The following is a 23519-nucleotide window of genomic DNA, read 5'->3' on the forward strand; positions in this document are numbered from 1 at the left end:
ATGAATAGCTTCATTATGAACACCTATATGTTTTCAATGCCATCTCCCCTCTTGTAGACTTACCTCCCTGCTCGTCCAACATAACCAAAGTCCTGATGCCGGCATCTTTGCTCTACTCCCCAAAAACCACCGGGAAGAAAGGAGAGGTGGAGGCAAGGAAAATATAAAGGGAGGAAGAGAAAGAAACAGAGGTTAAGGAGAGATACAACAACATGGAGAATCAGTGGCTACGGCCAAAATATGTGTTGCCATTTGCCTTTTCCACTTTTCACCGTAAACAAATCTGATTGGAGAATTGAAAACCTTTGCTTTCTTCCTCGGTGTAGATGTCATATTGCTCGTTTACAACAGGAGCAAAGTTACAAACATGAAATTGATTCAAAATCCATGGTAAATGATAGCACGCCTTTCCGTAAAATAAAAGTGTTACGTGGTGTTTGAGTCCTGCACTGGTCTGGTCCAGGTAGAGAATTACAAAACTGTAACATAAAGACCCATGTGTTTAATGAAATTCAAGCTTTGTGGTTGATTTGTTATTTCCATGAAATTTAAGCTTTGTTTGGCTGTCTTAACAATGATACAACAACCTAAGATGACAGATGAGTGAGACATGATACACTGCATAAAAACAACCAGGGATATTTTTGTACAATAAATTCCTCGTACTATTCCTGGCAAGTGCACAAAAGAAATGACCAGCTCTCCAAGTGTCGCCTATAGACTAATATGTCTTAATTTATTTTTTTTTTTTTTAAACACTGGGACACACGGGAACTGATCACTTCTCCACTGATAAATCTGATCGATTTTGGGTTTAGATAATTTCAGCTTGTTAGCTAGCTAACTATCTGGTTAGCTAACCATCACTGTCGTGTTATAAACAATCTGATTTGTGCACCATGTAGAAGCTAGCGTTAGTAGTGACTAATAAATAGGTTGTTGGCTAGTTAGCTAGCTAACAAAACCAAAATCCAGCTGTTTATTTAGGTTCTCAAGCTTCAATTTGTAGTGTTTTACAGTAGAGACTAGGACTAAAGGGGCAAGGCCGAAAGCCAAGACAGTTTCCTGAAACTTGTTCCTACATTTGTAAACAATTCTACCTCATCAGACTTCACTCATTCATTCATTACTCACAGCATTACTGAATTGACCTGCACTAACACCACAGATATCTCTCTTTTCCGATAGCCCGGTTGTTTTATATTTAGACATTATTGGTGCACAGCCAGTTCTCCAGTGGATCTCCATGATAGCACCAGACATGTTTGCTTGGAGATTTGTGACACAACTGCAAAGCCTCAGATAGAGGAAAGAGAGATTATTTTGTGTTCTTGTTAATTTTTCTAGATTGTTCAGGCACTCCACAAAGTATTCCGCTCTTATCATGACGATACTTTGTGTGTATTATGGTGATTAATGATTATAATGCTGTCATAATATGTTAATGCCTTATAAAGCCTTATGAGCCACACTACAAAGATAAAGCGTCATTCAGCATCATGATACCCTAGGATCCCTTTGTTTACATTTCCCTTCCTCCTGAAGGAACAAATTAGAGTATGTTGCTCCCCCAACATGAGCATGTGGGTTGGTATTGATTAGAAGGACAAAGGTCATTTGGCCATTAAACCCTAAGCACGAAACATGGCAAATAGCCCCTAAGGGGTTAACAATAATAACGCTGACACCAAAGGAAGGTTTCTCGTTAAAATAAAAACCCTGCCTTTGGATTTCCTTGTACAAATGACACAATTAATAACACAGTATCCCAATCTTTTGAAGTCTGGTTAACCTTTAACTACAGTAAGACCTTTCTCAGCATTTGTTAGACCTCTGCATAGTGGATTATTAGTGCATTTATCTTGTAAGTAATGCAGAATTTCTCTTTTTGAAATGGGGTGTAGTGGGGCGATAGGCTGTTGTTTCTCCTTGCTGTAGCCTACCTCTTCAGCATTAAAAAAATCTCACTTTAATTTCTCCCTGACTGTGAAACATCTGAACAGCTGGGCCTGCATGGGCATTCAACAGTAAAGCTATTAGTCACTGAGAGGCTGGCTTGGCTGCAGGTATTGATGCTGGGTAGAAAGAGTGTGTGAAGAGGCGGAGGATAGCGAAACTAGCCCATACACAAGTCTTCTTCCTCTCTGCCTCTTAGAAATACAGCAGCATACTGCAGCGCTAAGATGTGGCACCTGGCTCGGCCTGATAGGCATAAATAAGATTATACACACACACACACACAAACACCCTTGAATGCACGAACGCACCCCTGCATACACACACACACACACACACACACACATCACCCCTGCTTCCTCAGCAGTTTGGGAGGAAAGCCAGCACTGATGTTTGAGAGGCGAGAGGGAAGCAATAAGGAAACTCTGCAGTGTATAAATTATTCTGTAATTTAGCATGCCTCATTCCAAGAGGGATCCCACAGTAGCTGAAATGTGTCCCAGGGGGAAACTCCCAGGAATAATCAGCCAGGATCCCATACAGGACAGGAGATGGTCGGTTCGATGCCTCATCCTCATGCAAATCCCATGAATACCTTGATAATTCTGCCATTATGTGCGGATGGGCTGCCAATGTGCAGGCTTTTGCTTTTGAAAGGAGATGATCGTTAATCATTGGGCTGATCAAGTCAAACGTCTCTCATCTCTTGTTCTCTCTTTCTCCCTCTGTTCCTCTCTCTCTCTCTCTCTTCACCCCCTGTCCTCCATTTTCTCATCCCGTGCTGTTTTCACTTTCAGCTGCCTGTCGCTGTCTCCGTCCTCTACGAAAGTTCGTCTCATCCTTCTCTCCGTGTCTTACACTCTGTCCCTCTATGTCTCTCTCTCTCTGTCCCTCTACGTCTCTCTCTCTCTGTCCCTCTACGTCTCTCCCTCTCCGTCCCTCGCCGCCTGCGGGAGTCTTCGGGGCGGAGCCGTGCGGTGAGATAATGTCGACTGATGATCAATATGACCTTGAGATCTGCACCAGGAGCCTGTCAGCCCTCCCCTCCAGCTGTCCACGCTGCTGCGCTCCTTCTATCCCTCAATCTCCCTCTCTTTCTTTCCCTCCTTTTCCTCCGTCGCTTGCTGGCGTGTCTCATTCCCAGTCTGTTGGTCTCTCTCTCTCTCTCTCTTTCTCTCTCTTTCTCTCTCTCTATCGGAGTCGGCACAGTCCATCTGCCAGTCCCAATCCTGACTATTGGTGCGCTACCTCTTCTCTCTCTCTCTCTCTCTCTCTCTTTCTCTCTCTCTCTCACTTCAATACAGTATACTTTATTGCCATGAATATTACATGAGCAATATTGCCAGAGCTTCTAGATTGCAATAGGAATTCATCGTACGCAAGCAGAAAAAATGAATAACAGTCAATATCTGTCCCATGCCTGTGTGTGTGTGTGTGTGTGTGTGTGTGTGTGTGTGAGTGAGTGAGTGTGTGTGTTAGTGTCTGTCTGTCTCTCTCCTTCCCCCCCTCTCTCTGACGTCAGCAGTTCAGTCAGGGATTGGCGTCATTTCCTTTGATGTTATTCATACCATCATTCAGTTGACTCATGCTTCGCTTCCTTCTGCCTTAGGACTAATGGATGGAAGAGGGTGACCAGTCCTCCGTCACCTGACCCAAAAGTATTGTCAGGTCATGATGACGGTGATTTATCATAATTTGCTCCACCAGAGGTTAGGTTTTTGCCCCTTTTAGTCAGTTTGTTTGTCTGTCTGCAGGATATCTCAAAAATGTATGAATGGATTTCCATGAAATTTGGAAGGCAGATCAGTCTTGGGCCAAAGAACAAATTATTGGGTTTTGGTGGTGATCTAGATCTGGGATTTCTGCCATTTGATGATTATGTTGTTGTTTTTTGCCATAACTATGAAATTAGCAAAGATAGAGACTTGATTCCAAATCCCATGGGCTTGTTTGCAGGGTCTAACTTAACTTAAAATTTAAGGGATAGCAATGATGTCTTTGGGTGTAAAAGCAAGTTGGAGAATTGTTCAGCATTGGCAGAGGTTTGCTGTCTTCTATTTATAATTGTCAATGGGCCTAAACAAAGCAGGAAGTCAAATCATCCCAGTCTGCCTTGTTTGAAGTCTATAAACTGTAGGAGTTTCCTGGTGTTCAGCTCTGTTCCAAGTCAAATATTGTCAGCTTAGTGAAAAACAGATGAGAAGAAACAAGGTCTCATCTTTGCCAAATCAACATTTCTTTCTCTGTCATAGACTCTTTGAGATAAAGGTCCAACTGGGTTTTAATTTTGTGTCCATATTTTTACAACCTTTTCAGATTATTACAGCGCATGTATCCATGTATCCTGGGACAACAAGGACCTTGTACTGTCCTTTCTGCACCAGGACACTCAGTCCCGCCCCTGTAAGAAAACCTTCTGTGTTGCCCTTGTCTGTTTCATGTGTGTTGCTGCAGTGTTGTGCTCCGCTCCTCTCTTAAGCAGCTATTGTGAACTGCAGTTTTGACCGCACTGCATGGCGTTCTTTGTTGGACAGCGGAAACACTGGGGACATTGTACAGTAACTGTGAATTTGTAATCCTAGCTCCCTCATTTCCATAATTACAGTGTAATTGAAGAGTTCTATTGCAAAACAATGCATGTCTTTTTTTAGGAAAATATCATTATCTGACATTAATCATCATCAATCATTCAGTATTTCTAAAATGTAGAGGATCCAGTCTGTAAGAGTGTAATTTTTTTTTCTTAACCAAGGACTCAAATTACCAACTATCCATGGCAAAGTACCTATATTTGTTTTAACTTTGTAGGAGTCGCATACCTTAATTTGGAACAAAACCTTTCAATTCAAAGACAGTAACAAAATTAAATAATAAATACAAATTGTGAGTTGTTATATAAAAAAGTAAAACTGTGAGAAATTGATAGACTGGGTGCTGTGGTTTTCTCCTTTCAATAATTCCTTGATAATTCTCAAAATCAGGGGAATGATCAGTCTATTGCAGGCCACAGAGCCAGCTGTGTCACATTTTGTTACATTTTCTCACTGTCCAGTTACAATAATTTGAATCATGGACCTCCTCCTGTTGTAATATAAACTGTTATGTCTACAATTTAACTGACAGAAGGTATTCCAGCTAGTCCTGGATGCTCGTTAAAATAGGGCCGTTGTTTGTAAGAAAAACTTGTATCCGAGTGTATCTGATACATGATAGACTTCCAGGCTCACTGGATTAAATTCACATCCCTGCTGTGTCACATTTTGTGTCAGATTTAATGTTATCTAATCAAACTGTAAAGAAGAACCATAATTCAAAGTGTTATGTGCTTCTCTTACCTCTTCCACCAGCTGCAGCATACGACGAGTGCTCTCCAGTGACTGTGGAGAAATAAAAGAGAGGATAAGTTACCATTTGAGATTAGTGCACAAAGGACACATTCGGAAAACTGTTACAGCCATCATAAAATTCACATTTTTACATCCTTGCCACTTGGCAACCACTGTATGACACAAAATCTGTAAATGGATATTGCATAAAGAGTGATATTAAAGAATGTTAAATGAAAGAACAGAAAATATTTGCCTTGATTATACGTATTGGTTTTGTAGGCTTTGAATTCTGTGAGAAGTTTATGTTTATTCAGATTCCTATTGTGTGGCACTGAGGTGACAGCTAGTCTTCCTGGAGTTTACATAAAAACTCACAATTCACACTTCAAATCATCAATCAGTTCAAATTTGATTCATTGTGTGAGTGTGTTAGTTTGTGCATCTTCATGATATTGTGCACAGGCGAGCGGGTATCACAACAAAGTGGAACCGATTTGAACAATCACCGGGACACAGAAGGATCAATATCTAACGTTTATCGACATGAACTCAGCATGAACTCCATGCAGCCAGACTGTCTGCACTTTCAGTTCTGGCTGTCCTTGCGGTGGGAGTTTTTAAAGTAGCAATAACAGTGAGAAGATAAAAGAAGCTGACGACACATTATGTAAGCAGTCGCCATTAATCAACAGAACTCTTACAGTACGTGACGAGATTTTGGGATCTGTTTTTTAAGCAAAACCGTCTTGCAACACATTTCAACATCTAATAGTTCACCAACGACACTGCCAATAAAATACATCCTCGTAATAAAACCACTCTTTGATCCTCTCTCTACCCTGTTTCTCCCCGACTGTGCGGCGGCTATTCTTAGCCTGTGCGCTGATAGAAAGCTGCACGTTCCAATTTCCCCTTTAAAAAAAGAGTGAAGCTGCAGAGCTCAGCTCGCTGGCGGGGACGGCGCTCTGTGATATCTCGCGCGGACACTGTGCAAGAGGATGTAATATCCACGGCTCACTGCGAGCGCCGCTGATCCGCTGGAGGGGAGGGTGGCCGGAGAGGGGGAGGGGGTAGGAATCGAATGAGGGAGGAAGGAGGGGTGAGAGGATGGAGGGATGAGGGTAAGGGAAAAAGGGGCACAGCCTCGATTTGAGCGGCAAATGTCAATGCAGCCAGTTCTAGCCTTCTTCCTCCTCTCTTCATTCCTGTTCATCTCTTTTCTTCTTCACCCATTCCTCACTTTCCTCATCCCTCCTTCTCTATCCCTTCCTTTCCTCCCTCCTTCCGAGGTCAAGCGACCAGAACTCCCCTCTACTGACATTTTAGCCGTTGCACTTAACTGTGCTTTGATCTGAAATGGGTGTTATTCTACTCGTCGCCCCCTCTGTGTTTCTGAGCGCTCATCTAAGTCAGTGCAGCATAGGGGAAACTGTTGTTCTGACGCCGCCATTTTGTGCAGGCCCCATGTTTGCATGTCTGCGTATGTGTGTGTGTGTGTGTGTGTGTGTTTAATATTCTGCTCAGCTGTGCCAGTGTGAGTCATATGTGACACTGGAGGGGTGTGGGCTGATCTGCTCCAGGCCGCGACTGAGGCTTTCTCTCTCTCACTCCGATGAAACACACACACACACAACACACACACACACACACACACACACACACACAAATTCCTATACACACATAGAGACACACAGAAACATGCACATGAACACACTCACACAATCTCTCCTGCACAGAGAGAGACACGCTCATAAATGCACGTTTGTGGATGCATGTGATCATGTGCATTCATAAGGACACACACACACACACACACACACACTCAAACCAGTGTAGTTATATAAAGTCAGAAGCAGGTAGACTCTCCCTTCACCTGACACACACACATCCGCACACACACACACACACACACACACAAACACGTGCAAACTCTGGCTAATAGCCGTGTGTAACTTCTATTGTTATGTATTCCAGGATATTTTACAGATTTTAAGGTTATGGTGAAAAACATCCTTCATATACGGAGATATACGCATTCCTAGAGTTAAAACATGCTGTGGTTTTGTTGAGTGGGAGGCGCTAATGATGCTACTTCAGATATGTCCGTGCTCTTGTTGAAGTAAAATATTGTTTTTAAGACAGAGCAAAAATAGGACACAAGTGGCAGAGCTGTGATAAATAAACCAACACTTTGGACTGCTGTTCTGTGAATGTAATGTAATAAAGGCATGAATTGGAAAATGACAACAGCCATTTTAGGTGCTGAAAGTGGAGGATAAGTTTGTATATGTGAAACAGTTTGCATAATCATTTCTTATTTAGAAAACAGCTGACATTAATACATGCAGAAATGGTCTGGATGCATCTCTGTCTGCCTGGCTGCGGAAATTAATTTCCTCCTTGAGGACAAATAAAGCTCTAATCTAATCTATATCGCATTTACCCTATCCCTCATATTTTTAATATACTATATCATAATTGTTAATGATTTGAACAGCCACCATTAGTCTTTTTGTTCCCTAATGTTCGAGTGTTTCTTGCTTTGTAATGCGTGTGTGTGCACATTTGCATTTGAATGTGCTTAAGTCTGTGTCTGTGATTATGTATGTGCGTGTGTGTGTGTGTGTGTGTGTGTGCATGCCCACGTTTTTCTGATACAACTGCGTGCCATCAAGACACATACTGCTGCGATCAACGGAACGTGTTGTTCTTACCTCATCGGCCAGCTGGTCCGCGCGTTGCTGCATATCCGACAGCTCATTGCGCATGTCCGCGTCTTCTGCCATGGCTGCTGGATGTGGGGGGTGGAGCTGGTCTCCAACAGGGAAGAGAAGATCCTAGTGGGAATCCGGGGAGGACTGGGAACGCAGGGAAAGAGACAAAACAAACAAAAAAAACTTTTAGTCACAAACAACAAAACCAACAAATGTAGAAGACAGCTTCAAACATACAGTAAAGGTGGGAATCGAAGCCCCCAACCCTGGCAGCGCTGCACAGGAGCAAAGAGAGTGACATGCACCAAAAACCAAGTGCAGGATTCAAACCCACAACGTCATGATAATGCACCGCAGTCCTCTGATCCCCGGGGATGCTTTGCACAGACAGAGGATTAGGAAGCATCAGCGGCAGCGTTTGTTTGTTTGTTTGGGACTGAATGAGAAGGGAAGCAGGCGGCCGATGTTTGCAGAGGAATGTCAGGCTCAGACGGGCCAGAGTTGGCTGAGAATTTATGGGATTAGCGACAAAGAGGACGCACATTTTTCTACATAGAGGGAGCGCAGGCAGGAAGTTATTTTAATTTGCTGATCACCTTTAGACTCGTTCTAGACCAATTCAGTCTAATTCTACACTAATTCATCCTAGAAAACTCTTCTTTATTGACATTTAAATGGCATTTCAACTATTTGCCTCCATACCAGTAAACTGGTACTGGGTCTAACAGGAGGCTTTCTATCTATGGGTTGCATGCATTCTGCAGAAGGTGGCCTTGTGATTAGAGGGACTCTCTCATGTCTGAATTGTCACTTCCTATCCCCAAAAACAGCAAATATAACCATCAACAGTCATGTGTCCTGTTGAAGTGCCCTTGAGCAAGGTGCTAAACCCCTACGTGTGAAAGTGTGAAATAGAAAATGCATTCCTGCAGAGTAACAACAAAGATGGGAGAATTAAAGGGTGTGACATCATGTGACAAATGGGACATTTGTGAAGCCGTATTTGAACCCATGGAATATTTAGTATCCTGCTGAGCCTCTGGGTTCTCAAGTATAAAAGTCTCACTATGAAAAAATAAAAACAAGCGGGATATCCAATCGGGAGCTGCATGTCTCCCTAGCTTCTGCTTACAGTTGCAGCCGGTATAATGGAGGATTAGGAAGCAGCAGCAGCAGTGTTTGTTTGGGAGTGAATGGGAAGAGAGCAGGCGATTGATGTTTGCAGAGGAATGCCATGAGTCTCAGACAGGCAGGGTTGACTGGGATTTTAGAGGATTAGCCACAGAGAGACATAAACCGCCTGTTAGCCCTGTAGCCATGATGCTTCGCTCTCTGTAGATCATGATAAGTTGTTACCACAAGCAAAGCAGTTGTGCATTTCTAGAAGCAGGATTACTCAGTCTGGCAGTTAACTCTAAAAATGATCTTGAAATAACTAGTCATGTGTTGATTGAGTGAGAGATAAACGGTGGATATGGCTACAAGACATCCTTATAATCCAGTGTCTAAACTTAATTTGACAAATTATTTAATCCCCTTAAGTATCAAATATAAATCTTTTCCACAGTTTTCAAGCTAAGTGTGTAATCCTGTTCAGTTCACCCCAGGACTTTGATACCCAAAGGGATGAAATGACGAATGACTGGTTGTTGGGTTGGCAGAAATTGGAGTGATGTATGTCCTGTGCACATCCTTCAGGGATGAAACCAAAATGAATATGTCACTATGTCTATATTAGCTATTAAACAGCCATCTGGAATGAAGGTTTAGCACCACCTGTGGAACCATTTTCACCCCACTGCTGGGTTTGTTTGTGTCATTATGGATTAACTTTTGACACTGTTCTCACTCTAAACTTGACTGAACGAGATGTTGACCCATAGACTCATAGCACGTAACCACTTGCCATTGGTTTTAATTATATATGAAAGCTATAAATGGTTTGTTTATACTTTTATTACGGGTGGCAGTCTGAACCCCCTGATCGGACCGCAAAATTCTAGGCCAAGAAACTGAGGGAGAAACTCTCTGCCCTCCACCAGCTGCCACTGTGGTGCCTTTGAGCAAAGCATTAACCCCCTTTATCCCCCATTAACCCATTAACCCCCATTAACTGCTAAAATCAGTGTCATTGTACTGGGTGTGAAGCAGAGCGTTGCTGTGAAAGAACTAAGTCTGTGTCTGCCTTCCCTGTATCAATAAAGGTTATTGGTAATAAATGCATTGCTTGTGAAAATAGGGGCAGAACACAGAAGTTAAGAGATGATCATTTACAAGTTCTACCCTTCAAAAATCAACCCATAAATGACATTTTACAAAATAAATGCCCAGATTGAGGGTATAATTAGTACCTAATTTACCTAATTTATCATGCATTAACGGCCACGCATCACATTTGCATTTTAGAATTACATTACTTTACATTACGTCATTTAGCAGACGCTTTTGTCCAAAGCAACTTACAATAAGTGCATTTTGTCAACAGTAGTTAAACCAACTGTATATCACAGTCTTCATCAGCTAAGCCTTAGGAATAGAGATTTATTTTTCAGAGTCAGAGAGTAGAAGGGGATTCATGTTTTTACAGTAATGAATAATCCAAATAAGGACTGTTTTAGCATTTTCTTCCTGCAATAGAACCAAAACTGGGACCAAAATGGCACTGACTATGGAAACAGCTACTTCACACAATCATCAATCAAGATCAAAACCACAATTATCGTCAACCACCACCGCTACAAAGAATTATCGGGGAAGCAGCAGCCTTCTAGATCCTGATACCAAGCTGTCAGGTGAGGACTGGTCAAGTGAGGAGTGATTTGTCTCAGTGTATCGTCTCGGACAGACGGCTTCGCCCACCAGGATGTGTCTCATGTCGATGACTGAGGGAGCAATCTGCTTGATATTCTGCCTCGGAGGTCCTACTGTACCCTCCGTGTCGGCTTCACCCACTCGTGTATCATGGGAAATTCACAACAACATCTGCTGGCCAGATACTTGCCGCGTATATAAAGGATATGAGGCCATTTTTTACTGCCGCGGCAATATCACCAGCGCGTCATGGTTTGAATCATAAATGGCTCCCTGGGCGGTAGATGCTGCATGGATCCATCTGCCTTCCTCCACTCGGATGTATATGTCCTCAGATCAAGGTTATTATCATGGACTGAAACTAAAACTAAGATGAAAACCAGGTGTTACAAAACACTGTCGTAATCTGAAATAAAAATGAGCCTGTGGAAAAGCTAAAACCAAACTAAAACTAATCTTGTCAATTTGTAAAACGAACTAAAATACAATAAAAATATACATCAAATGTTTTTACTTTCATCTTTTTGTTTATATGCAGGCTAAAAAAGAGAAAGGATTTTTGGCTACTTTTCTTGAATGCTAGTTGTAAATAAAAAAATAAAAAAATAAATCATGGTTTATTGTTTGTATTACTCAATATCAGTTGCAAACCTTACTCAATCAAAAACTAAACTGAAATTGAGACAAAAATTTAAACCTAAACCTATTCAAATAAAAACAAATAATCCAAAACTAGAATAACCCTGTCTCACATATATCTATATCTATATATATAGATATAGATATATCTATATATATAATATAACATGATACTAAAACATAATGGAAATTCAGGAATTCATCCACAATCACAACCAAATCAATACAAAATTGTAGGATGAGGCATTACGATTGGCTATCTCCTACCTATGGATTGATTAAGTCTTGCACTGTTACAGTCTCTTTTATATCTTGATGTTTATTCAGTCACTCGTTTGTCAGTTAACAGCTGACATCCTCAAACATCCCGCTGTTATTTTGCCCAGGTCTGCTGCAGATATAATCTGCAGTATATAATCATGTGTTGAACTGGAAATGATTCAGTCAAACAGCGATTCAGTCGAGTTGTAATTCAGAGTTAGTATTTGATCTAACTACGTTAACATCATAACTGTCCTTTGTATCACAGCAGCATGGTAAACAGCTCTGTTTGTGCACAGTGTTTATTCCACTTCTCCGCAGCCCATTCTCTCTCTGATTTCTCCCTCCCTCTCTCTTTTCCTCTCGCTCTCCTGCATCGCTTCACATCAATGGCGGCCATGTTGGGTTATATAAACCTCCGAGCGGCCTGTGCAGTGCAGTGCTTAATGTTTGAATCAAGTCAATTCAAAACACACTTCAAAATGACTTGCCAAAGGAAGGGAGGGCATTGCCTCCCCGTCCCCGGTTATATAACCAAATTCAGGCAATTAAGTTTTAACATGCTGCACTGACCTTTTATTCTACATCTCATTTACATGTTTCGCATTTTGTATCTTAGCTGCCCTCAGGACTGCCTGCTTTTAAATCCTCCAGTTTTGGCCCTGGGACAAGTTCATCATCAGGTCCTTGAGAATACGGAGATACAAAAAATGGCGGAGGGGGCGTCAAGTAGGACCAGGATTTCATAATCAATGCATTAATCAGTGTGTATTTTTTTGGAGTTGGATTTTATGATTCATTGTCAACATTTTGAGGTTTTGAGTCTTCATTTATGTTGGTGAAGCAGTATACAGTGCACAAAAAAGTTAGGAAAATGCTTGTTGTTCAATAGTGCATGATGCCTCAGTACATACTTTCTTATTAGTAAGTAGGTACGAATGTGATGCTGTTACTGAAACTGTGTAATCAGATTACATAGACTAGATGATTACTTGTTGGATTAATCAATCCAGTGCTCCCTGATTACAGAACAGATTACATTTAACAGCAATGTTATTATGCAGTAAAAAGGTTAGAGTAATTATGTCGGATCAGCCAGTGCAGCAGTTCAAAATTACAGAATTAGAGTAATTTGATCACAAATATTGGTAACTGTAATCAGTTACTAACAAAATAATTAATCAGATTACATATAGTAGGTGATTATTCATTGAATGAGTCAGTTCAGGGTCCAGGAACAGATTAATGTGATTATTTGATTTGTATGAAAGTGTATTATATTAAGAGAATGGTTGAAGTATTCTGGTCAGTGGGTTTCATTTTCTCCTCTTTTACCACCAAAACTCCAGACAACTACGCCATCATGTGCTACATCAAGAATGGAAAAGTACTGTATGAATTGTGCTCTGATCCAGTAAATTCATTCATTCAACCATTTTTATGCAGTGGGGAGGGGAGGGGAGGGAGGGCACTGACAGCCAGCTCCCATAGCTGCAGAGCCAAATCACAAGTTTCTCTCCTTACAAGTGCACTGCCCAGGAGTATATCTGATACACAACGTAGTATTATGAAAAGAAACAAGGAAGTGAGATCAGCAGGGCTCTGATATCCAGTCAATATAGTCAAAAGGTGAGAAATGGGGGATGGTGACACATCTGACACTGTGATAAACAGGGTAAAGTCTTTCACCTCTGCTCCCACTGTATCCACACACTGACTCAAGGCTAAAATTTTCACATTTTAGGCATTACGGCCCTTTCTCAATGAGTGTGCAGGTAGGGAAAATTACAGGGATCAAACTTGTGACCTTTGAGTTACAGAATCGCCTCTTTAACCAACAGGCCAACTAACCATCCAGCTTCATGCAGTGCTCCCCTCATAAGGACACACACATCTGTCTGGGGATTCCCATCTGAGAAAATGTTGGCCAGCATTTCCCCCCATCTGAGAGGAATTTGACGTTTTTAATTTAGCACAGGATGGTGTGTAGCCGTCTGGAGTAGTTTGGGTGATAAAGTAGGGAAAATGAAACCTATAACCGTTGGAAGAAAACAAATGAAGGCTGCCAGGTGATAAAAAGACACAGCAGAGGTGGATTTTGTGTGCAGGAATCTTCATCGTGTCTTTTCTGTGGGTGATTTGATGTGGATCTGGATCTTTTCCAGCACCATTTCGAGGAGTGCAAAACTGCCAATGGTGTGCATGCTCCATATTTATCATAACATTTGCACCAGAATAGCCCTTCTCACAATGCAATATGTTTCTGCACAAATTAAATAATAGACATTAATCTGTTCCCACACTTTTAGAACCACTGAACTAATCCAGCAAGTAATCATCATATCTAATCTGATTATTTTTTTTCCTGAAGCTGTAACTGATTTTTTTAATGATATTACTGTAATCCTGTTTCATGTAATCTGTTACTCGCCAACCACACTGCCTATTCACACACATATCTTGTAATCAGATTACAGTAATCTATACTGCCTTTTACTGTATATTGGTTTCCATCTGTCCCTATGGGAAAAGCCATAGACACTGACTGATTGGACAACAGTGTAAAACAGACAGACTGACAGACTCATTCAGCTAATTTACACTGATTTACTCCTTTGTTTCCACCAGACATCTGCCACACAGCTGGCTCAAAGTGCCGCCGTTTAATTTGGTAAAGCACCGAATACACACACAGACATGCAGACACACACCATGTGGACCAACACACATACACACACACACACATCAAACACACACCTCATACTCACAGTGTACACACACGTCTCTGTTATCTCAACACATGCCGAGAATACTAGGTCGCTGGGTCATTATTTGATCAATTGTATTAATATATCAGTATAATAAAAATGACAATACAACAAGTTGGCAAAAATGTGACATTAACATCAATATACTCAAATGAAATATGCTGTGATAGAACAATAAAATTGAAAATAAATAAAATGGCAGAAACCAGTTAACAGTGAGAAGGAAATCTGTGCAAAATGGTCTCAAAGTTGTTTTACTGCCAAACTTAACGTTTCCATAAACACTTCCCAAATCTTATTACAGCACCAGACATTAGTCATCTTAAGATCCAGTTGTCTGCTCTAACTATCTCTTAATCCCTCTGCCCCCATCACTGGCACAAATCTTACAAACATCTCCCTTGTTAACGACTGATGAGGGAAAATATGTGGCTAATCTCCATTTGAGTCATTTATTTATAGCCACACAAATATGGATATAAAGACTGCAGTTACAGCACATGGATGCATGACACTATGTAGATATTTTGCTTTGTCACCGAAGCACTACCTAACACTACATATGACAAGAAAAAAAAAGGCATTTAACACTAGAAAAGCCAACTGACGACTGTTTTGAATTATAGCTGAAATGTCCTTTTCTTTTCCTAGACCCACTTTCAGCACAAATCAGTATTGTTAAACTTTCATATTCTTGATTTTTAGTCTCCTCGCCCCAAATCCACTGGCCTTTCTAGTATCAAGCACGCACGCACACACACACATAATGTGCGTGAAGACACAGACATACACACACACGTCCCTTGCGCCTGTGTTTCTGTCACCTTGTCATCAGCAGAGATGTGGCACACTGACACTGTAGATTAAGGCGGGAAATGGAAACCACTGTGACTTATCAACCCAACGGGAATGAGAACTGGAAATCTCTGACCTGGAAAGTGTACGCCTACACTAAACACACAAACCCATCAACGTATATATAACATATATACACGCACACACACACACACATTCTTTATTACACCCATTTCACCCCAAGGACTGTGGGAGAGTGAGGTTTGCTGATTAGCACCATATTTATGGGACTAGAAAAGATGTTGTAAAATCTGGTATATGAGTTGCACGGCAGTTACAACAGATTCCAAGGCAATTACCAGAGAAACGGCGAACACTGCACATTCATCAACAGCATTTTGATTAACTGATTGGGCAATAAAACCCAGCTAATACCTGAATTTCTATACTAAACTATTACTATAATTTCCCTTTCTCAAATATCTTCCATGAATGCTTGATACAACATCCATCCATCTATCCATCCATCCAAACATCCATCCATCCCCCTGTTTGCTACCTCCAGAGTGACACTACAGTATAATCGCCATGGGAACACTAATGAAAAATATGAAGATGCCCTTATTTCCATCCCCCCCCCCCCAACACATTCCCCTGCAGGACGGCATATTTCTTGCCTTGTCCAATCAAACTCTGCTTGGAGAACATCTACCAAACCCCCACCAGCAGCTCCGCCATGACACTTCCTCATTTCTTTTCCTCCTTTCTCCTTTTGTATCTCTCATTTCCTCTGTCCTTTATTCTCTCTCTCTCTCTCTCTCCTTTTCCTCGCTCCTTCTCTCTCTCGATCTTTTTGCCTGTATGAATGTGAAGCAGACTGCTGCTGAAATCATTATATGTACATGCTCAGAAAACTTTCCCTGGATAAATAACAGTAAAAAAAAAAAGACTGTACTGGTATCCATCACATACACGACACTGTGCATCAATTATGTTCTGAATACGTTTCACGTTACATTCTCTATCTTCTACAGTAAATTATTTCGGCTAAACTGGAATTACATTCTACCGCTCAGAGTGCTGGTCCCTTTCCTTTTCTACAGAGCAATTTGTAAAAAAAATGTGACAGAATTTCGGCTACTCCTGTAAATTTTGCCCTGCTGTCGCTTCCAGGAGGCTTTCTGTTCACCTGACCTTGGTTGAAAATTTACTAGTGAGATAAAAAAAAAAAAATCTATATGAAGGCTGTAACATAGACATATTAATACTAGATACGATATTGCCATGAGGGTAAGATGAATCATTGTTGTGGCTTACAGCTAGAGAGACAATAGATCTTTGTTTTGTGCTGTTGCATGCACATAGAGCCATAGAGATGTGTGTGTGTTTGTGTCTTTCTCTCTTTCTCTTTGTGTGTGTGTGTATGTGCATGCCTGCGTGTGCATGTGTGTGTTGGCTGCCATTTTGTTTGCTTTCCAGTTTCAGTCTCAGACTCTGCAGCTTTGTCCTTGCATCCGATGCATTTCTCTTTATTTTCTACAATGACAGACGTCTTTGATGGATTGTGTAGTTGAACTATTCTGCATATTTCACCACACATTGAATCATTTTGTTCTGAGGCATCACTCCTGTAGGATGAATGCAGTTAGGAGCAGATTGTTAACATATCTATCAGCTTGACAGAGAAATATCTTCTCATTTTTAGCTTATGTTGGCAAGTCCTGAACATATTCTCATAGTTGCTATCACTGTTCTCTCTTGCTATTACAACCTACACCATCCCTCTTCCCACGGACCAAACACAAGATGATACATTCATATTCAGAGCCAAATTAACCTTGTGAGCAAACATTGCATTTTATACGGCAATAACTGCATTTAAAGGTCATCTCCAGGGACTGCAGTTTAAAACTCGCCATCTGGCCAAAACTAGCACAGTAACGTTGATAGATTGTTGTGAATTGCCCTTGTAAAAATAAATCTACTTAAGTAAAATGACTTAATCGTAAAGGTTACTACGGTTCTTCACTTAGTGTGGCTCTTATCGCTCCATACAGAAATACACTGAACTGGAATGGACAATATGGGCATTCCTATTTAAGTTAATATACTTGAATATCCATTTGGCTGATGCTGTTAAAATGGCAGCCATAAAATAAATAGAAAACGATATAAACATATAAAACGATGCTAGTAATATTTTCAAATTTCCACGTCAGCCATTTTAGGGGTACAAAAGAACAACATGGGAGAAGGAAATGCCTGTTCTATCCACTCTAATTCTATGCTGAGGGTGTTTTTTTTGGAGGTTTCGACAGATTATCATCACGGCACTAACGTGACACTATCCTTCCAGGAACCGCAGCGAGCCGGGATAATAACAACAATGACACAATATTACACAACAAGCCCAAGTGTCACTACAGCTCCGGCTCTCTCTCTCCGCCGAGCAGCTAGCATTAAGTGCTGAGGCGGCATCCCAGTGGCCCGCTCTACAAAGGATACCATGCATTATTGACCTGGAGAAGTCACAGACCCCATCACTTATTCATGTGGCCTCACTGTAACCATCCACATCTGAGAAACACATGGCTGAAGGAGCGGGAGCCGGAGGATCATAACAGTGCAAGCTATCCACTTCAGTGAGGGGGCAACACTTGAAACGCCGCGGTGTTACGGTGAACCTGAACCTTTGAGCAGGTGACCTTTTCATGCCTTTCTTCTCCAGTGAGGCCCTGACTGCAGTCACTGGGGTTGTCAAACGGCCAAATACCAATTTGAGGAGGAGAGGGAACGGTATATCGCCTGTCAACACATGTTATGACATTTTTTCCCCCTTGATTTTAGGGTAACATTGAGAGAAATATTGAGATTATTACAGGGAAATATAAAAAATAATGCTTCACAACTCCACCATTAATAAAAAAAGACCACTAGACATATGAAATCACATACCATCTGTTGTGTATACATACCAGTCATAAGTTTGGACACACCTGATTGAATGTACTATGTTTTTCATGATCTTAAAGTCTTATTTTGATCTAAAGGCTTATGCTTAAATGCTTGAAATTTGTTTCTTAGACAAATATAAATAGTGAAGTTGATGCCTGTGTATGAATTTCTTTCCAAAGCCTTTGCCTTTCCATTACGGCAAAGGGCGGCTACTTTAAAGAATCTAAAATATAAGATAGGTTTGATTTGTTTAACACTCTTTTGGTCACTGCATAATTCAATTTGTCATTCGTTTTGATTTATTCTAAAATGTGGAAAATAGTACAAATAAAGAAAAATATGGTGTGCCCAAACGTTTGATTGGTAGTATAAAACAGACAAAATCAACTCTACATGGACATATAAAATCATGCAAGCTGCATCTTTCCGTTACAGTAAACGAGAGCACATTGGCTGCTATGTTGTCATAGCAACATGCATTGTCAAAATATACTATCCAGGAATTATGCAAAATGTATGAGACATTCACTGCTCCAGGCTGAGCAATATCGTCTGTCCTTGCTGTGAGCGTGCCTGCAGCATGACAACACCATGTTTTTACCACTGTGTTCATGTAATGTTCCTACTGTATCATACAGAATCATGATTCCTCATTCTATTCTGCCATTCCTACAGTGTATTGAATTTATTTGCAGCCTAACTATATTATTATTATTATTAACTATACTATACTTTATTAACTAGCCTAACAGAGGAATTCAAATGCACAAAATTTAGCCACTATTTGATGCTAGCCGAGTCTAAACACAACAGTAGGAAGGGTAGCAGGAAGGAAGCAACTCTAGCAACTGGATGGAAATCCTAAAGAAGCAGTTCAGAGAGCAAAGTTGGCACTCAGACAGAGGGTTATTGTTGGGCGAGTGAGAGAAGGCAAGAGGTGCCAAAGCAGTTTCTCAAGCTAGGCAGGCACAATGAATGAAGTGTGAAAGTGTAGACAGCAAGAAGCTTAGCTGGAGAGAATTTTGGAATATAGAGGCATCTAGGATTAAGTTTATTATTGGAGCAACCTATGATGGTCCATGATCACTACAAAACCTCAAGAAGTGGAGAGGTGAAGATAACACACGTCCTCTGTGCTCAGACATACTGTAGGAGCGTTCAGACACATCCTATCAAGATATATCCTACAAGACATATAAGACATAAAAGACATATCATATCAACTTGTTGTATCCTATCACTATTTGCTGCTGCAGTGCATCACTTTCTCCACAGGCCTTATTAAAGGCTCATCTTTATCTTAACATTTAAATTTAGCCTTTGCCAAGATCGATACACTTGCTTTGTAAACAAGTGTAGAAATGCCTGGCAGCAATAATTAAGAGTTAAGAGAAGATTAAGATGAATACATTTTTAATAGGAGAGAGACCTTTGCATCAAATTGTTCTTTATATACATATAAAGGAGCACAAGTGAAGAAAGATTCTTGCTGAGAAGGCACAAGTTAAGGCAGTCCGGGAGGCAATGTGAGCAGATATAGGCCAGTAACATACAGTCCCACCAGAGACAGTCAGCACCAGCCTAAGTCCTGACCTGGTACTGTGGTCCAACACTCAGCAGACTGTTTTGTTTTTAAGGCTCACTGTGGAAGATGTGGTCCAAGAGGCACACAAAAGGAAGAAGCTTAGATACACACAACTAGTGAACAAGGCCGACCAGCATGACTAGAAAGTCAGGATTCACTGTGTGGAAGTTTGGTTCCATGTGGCTTTGTACTTACGTCCACTACCAGCTTAGCCAAAGAGCTAGAGTTCTGAGAGATGTTCAAGCCTTTTGTCAGACCATTAAGACATCTTCTGAAACATCTGAAAAGAGAAATCACTGAGGAGACTGAGGAGAAAGGACCTGCATTATATGTAATAATACTGCTTGGTCTAAAACTGGGCTATACGCTGAAAATGATCCTGGGCTATATGAGAGGTAAAGCATAGACGTTTAAATGATGTGTATTGCTCAATGTGATGCAGCACCTGTGCTAAAACAATGTCCTTCCTCAACATCCTATTTATAATCCTTTGAAGACGGCCCTTGCTGCTGCACTTGCTAATAGAGAACCAGATAGACTGAGGTTGATTTAAGGCTGAACCCCCCCTCTCCCTCCCTATTGGTGCTGCGCTCGCTCCTTATCAGCCGGCTCCCTGCTCCTTGGAAACAACTGGAGTGTGAGGCAGCGGGGACAATGGATGGATGGAAACAGGCAACCAGCAGATCGAGGATCTCTCATCAAGGACCTTTCCATGCTGCAGATGGATAAAAACGTCACTTTCTTTCCTCTGTTTTTATGTATTAGCGCCCATCTGCCGTCTTGTGTCTTTTATGGTCACATTTTTCCTATCGTCCGTCAGGAAGAGCAGAGAAAAGACAGGAATAGAAGCAGAAAGGGAGCCTCAGCATTGAAACCATTCCTTTGATGAGGCCATAATTTGGTATTCAAAGCATACCGGGCCAAACATGAGCGCTGCCAACGCCCTTCAACACTTTGCTCACAGTCACCTCTGTGGTCTCCGTGGGTAAAAAGGGGTTGTGGCCGGCTCGTTCGCCCACCCTTGGGAGCACCCGGGGACACGTTTATTAACAGTGCGGCTATTACAGATGACACTCTGGCTGCTAGAGGGCCGTGGAGATATGACATTTGACAAGCAAAACATGACCGTGAGGGGCGCCCAGGGGCTGTCGGCGGGGGCGTAGGAGAGAAAATGGGATGCAGAGGAACACATGACCAACCTAGCCAACCTAGCGATTACTGTAGAGGGCTCTGCAGCCTGTTTTGAATTAGAAGCACAACCTCTCTTCGTTTTACGACGTAATAAAAGTCGGGGCTGAGATGCAAAGGCTCTCTGGGTGAAAAAAATGCGGCAGATGTCCTTTTTATATCTGCAGGTTTGATGGAATCCCAGGCAGGAAACGTTCAACGCAGCCCCAGAGTGCAGAGATACAATTCCTGATGTTTTAGTGATGCTGTGGTAATAGGCCATCAAACCGTTATGCCCTAATCAATATTGATGTCTTTCATTATCCCTTTGGTCATGGCTTTTTGGCATGGTGCGTGTTTGTACAGTACGGGATTACAACACCTCATTATGTTGCTTTTACTCGAGAGCAAAGTCCCGTTTGGAGGCTCCATGCAGGAAATCCATTCAGTGAGCGAGATCCCCAGCGGTTTATTTCACAGTCCAGCAGGATACCTGCGGTGCTTTAAAAGGAGTCGCACTTTCTACTTCATGGACTAAAGCCTCGGTCGCCGGGCCACTTCAGTGTCACATTAGAGCCTGTTAAATATTTGAGAAGTCATAAAAACAAAGACATTAAAAAGCAATTAGGTGGACCCATGGGCCGAGAAATACCTTCTGACAGAATCTGTAGTCACTCATCATAAAAATATCAAATCACCCCTCTGCTGCCTTCTGTATCTGTCCGAGCCGGTGTAGAACTGTAAAAAAGCTATCTGTCGTGAATATCTGATTTGTGTAATGATGTTGTGAATGTGCAGTAACACTTTAACAGTGCTATAGTGAAATGCATTTAACTCTGTATAACACAAAGAAGGAAATGGCTGCACTTTTCTACTGAACAGAACAACTTGAAAGACGAAATTAATGTTTAGATGAAAGAAAGATGAATTTCAGCAATATTTGACGATAAAGAAGTTGTTTTATTTTGTTCTGGCAAGACAAAATGCATTCAGTTAACAGCGTAGTCGACGTAAATGAAGCTTGTTACCTACAATTGTATGTAAATGACTGTATTCTCCCATGTAGCTTGTATCTGAACCAGGATCTCCATCATTATTGCATTATTTACTGGCTTCATACCAACAACACACAATTATCGACAATGACAGCCAGAGAGGAGACTGCTATGTCTAAGTTAAATGTTGATCAGTCTAATAGAATCAATAATCCTGACACTTTTCTTGAGGCATTGCTCGCAAGGCATTTTAAGTACATTATGAAAGCATTATAAGCAATACGAGTACATTGTATAATGTACTGTAATACACACAATGTGAGAAAATTGTTTGTTAGTTTGTACCCTTTGTGTATAGATAATAAATTCATTACATAGTCATACTAGACTCATAATATGTCATAATGCATCATGCTATAGTGCTTTATTTTGTATGTAGTTTTCATATTGTAATGCAATAAAAGCACATATACACTTATAATACACAAAATGCGTTTATGACACAATGCACTTCAGCTCAGGTGAAACAGTCAGTCAGATATTCACAGATCCCCAGCTCTCCTGTGTTTACCTGCTGTTTAAGGTTTATGTAAAAGCACTGCAGAGGGCAACCTGCACTGACAATCCTGGTCGGCTGCACTGCAGCATCATAAATTACCCAACCCCACTGACAGAGGTAGAGCAACAATATCACCCCCCTAAAAACCACACACACACACACACACACACACACACACACACACTGCTCCATTGATCCTTGAATGAAAACCTTCTCCACACTGTATACAGTATCAAGTTTGCAGAAGACTGATATCTCCTCAGCCTTATTGTCAAAGCACCTGAACACACAATGCCATGTAATGTAGAAAGCGGAGGACATATTCATGTTGACCCGAGCAGATTAATTGGTGACTTTATGCTTCGTTGAGGCGGGGATAAGATGTCTATACATGCTTTTATCCTGGCGGTGAAAGCTTCGGTCAAGTAGGGAAGGCTTACAATTCAATACGGTCATAGCCATCTTTAATTCTATAGTGAAAACGATATGTTTGCTGCTACAGCTCGATGTGAAACTGTAGCAGTCCGCATGCAGATTGTATTCCAAAACAATATCAGATTGCCATAGTGAAAGTGACGCACAAAGTTTATTCCTGGGACATATTTTTAGCAAAGATACTTCAACGAGGTCCTGTCTGTAAATGAGTTAATCCCAAAACCAGGCAAAATGAAAATATTTGTCCTGGATAGTCTGAGCTTTTGAATAGAAGCCAACGTCTGTATTTGTAATGTTTACTTTGCAGGAGCAGGCTGAGGACATTTTCTTGCACAAATGTCTTCATCTTATCATCATTCCTTCAAATGATTCAATCTGGCAATCTTTCAGTCTGGTTATTTCTCTCTTTACTTTCTCCCTTTCTTCATTTCCCTCCCCCCCTCTCTTTCTCATCACTTCCATTTTCATTTTCTAAATTCCTTTCATCAATCAAAAGTCTGGTAATCTAACCTCTGAGTGAGAGAGGGGGGGCAGAAGGCAGGAGGATGAC

General features: G+C 41.2%; 1 protein-coding gene across 1 annotated transcript in view; it reads right to left on the reverse strand.

The window, feature by feature from the left end:
- The window catches only part of snap25a (synaptosome associated protein 25a), a 40264-nt gene that overhangs the window by 11712 nt on the left and 5033 nt on the right, over positions 1-23519 (reverse strand). The window contains exons 2-4 of the mRNA XM_071914235.2: positions 8000-8143; positions 5292-5333; positions 64-112 (exon numbers count right to left, since the gene is read on the reverse strand). Of these exons, the coding sequence (XP_071770336.1) occupies positions 64-112; positions 5292-5333; positions 8000-8071 (163 nt within the window). The 5' untranslated portion in view covers positions 8072-8143. The remainder of the gene's footprint in view (positions 1-63; positions 113-5291; positions 5334-7999; positions 8144-23519) is intronic.

This window comes from Centroberyx gerrardi, chromosome 18 (genome assembly GCF_048128805.1).
Source record: "Centroberyx gerrardi isolate f3 chromosome 18, fCenGer3.hap1.cur.20231027, whole genome shotgun sequence".
Taxonomy (NCBI): Eukaryota; Metazoa; Chordata; class Actinopteri; order Beryciformes; family Berycidae; genus Centroberyx; species Centroberyx gerrardi.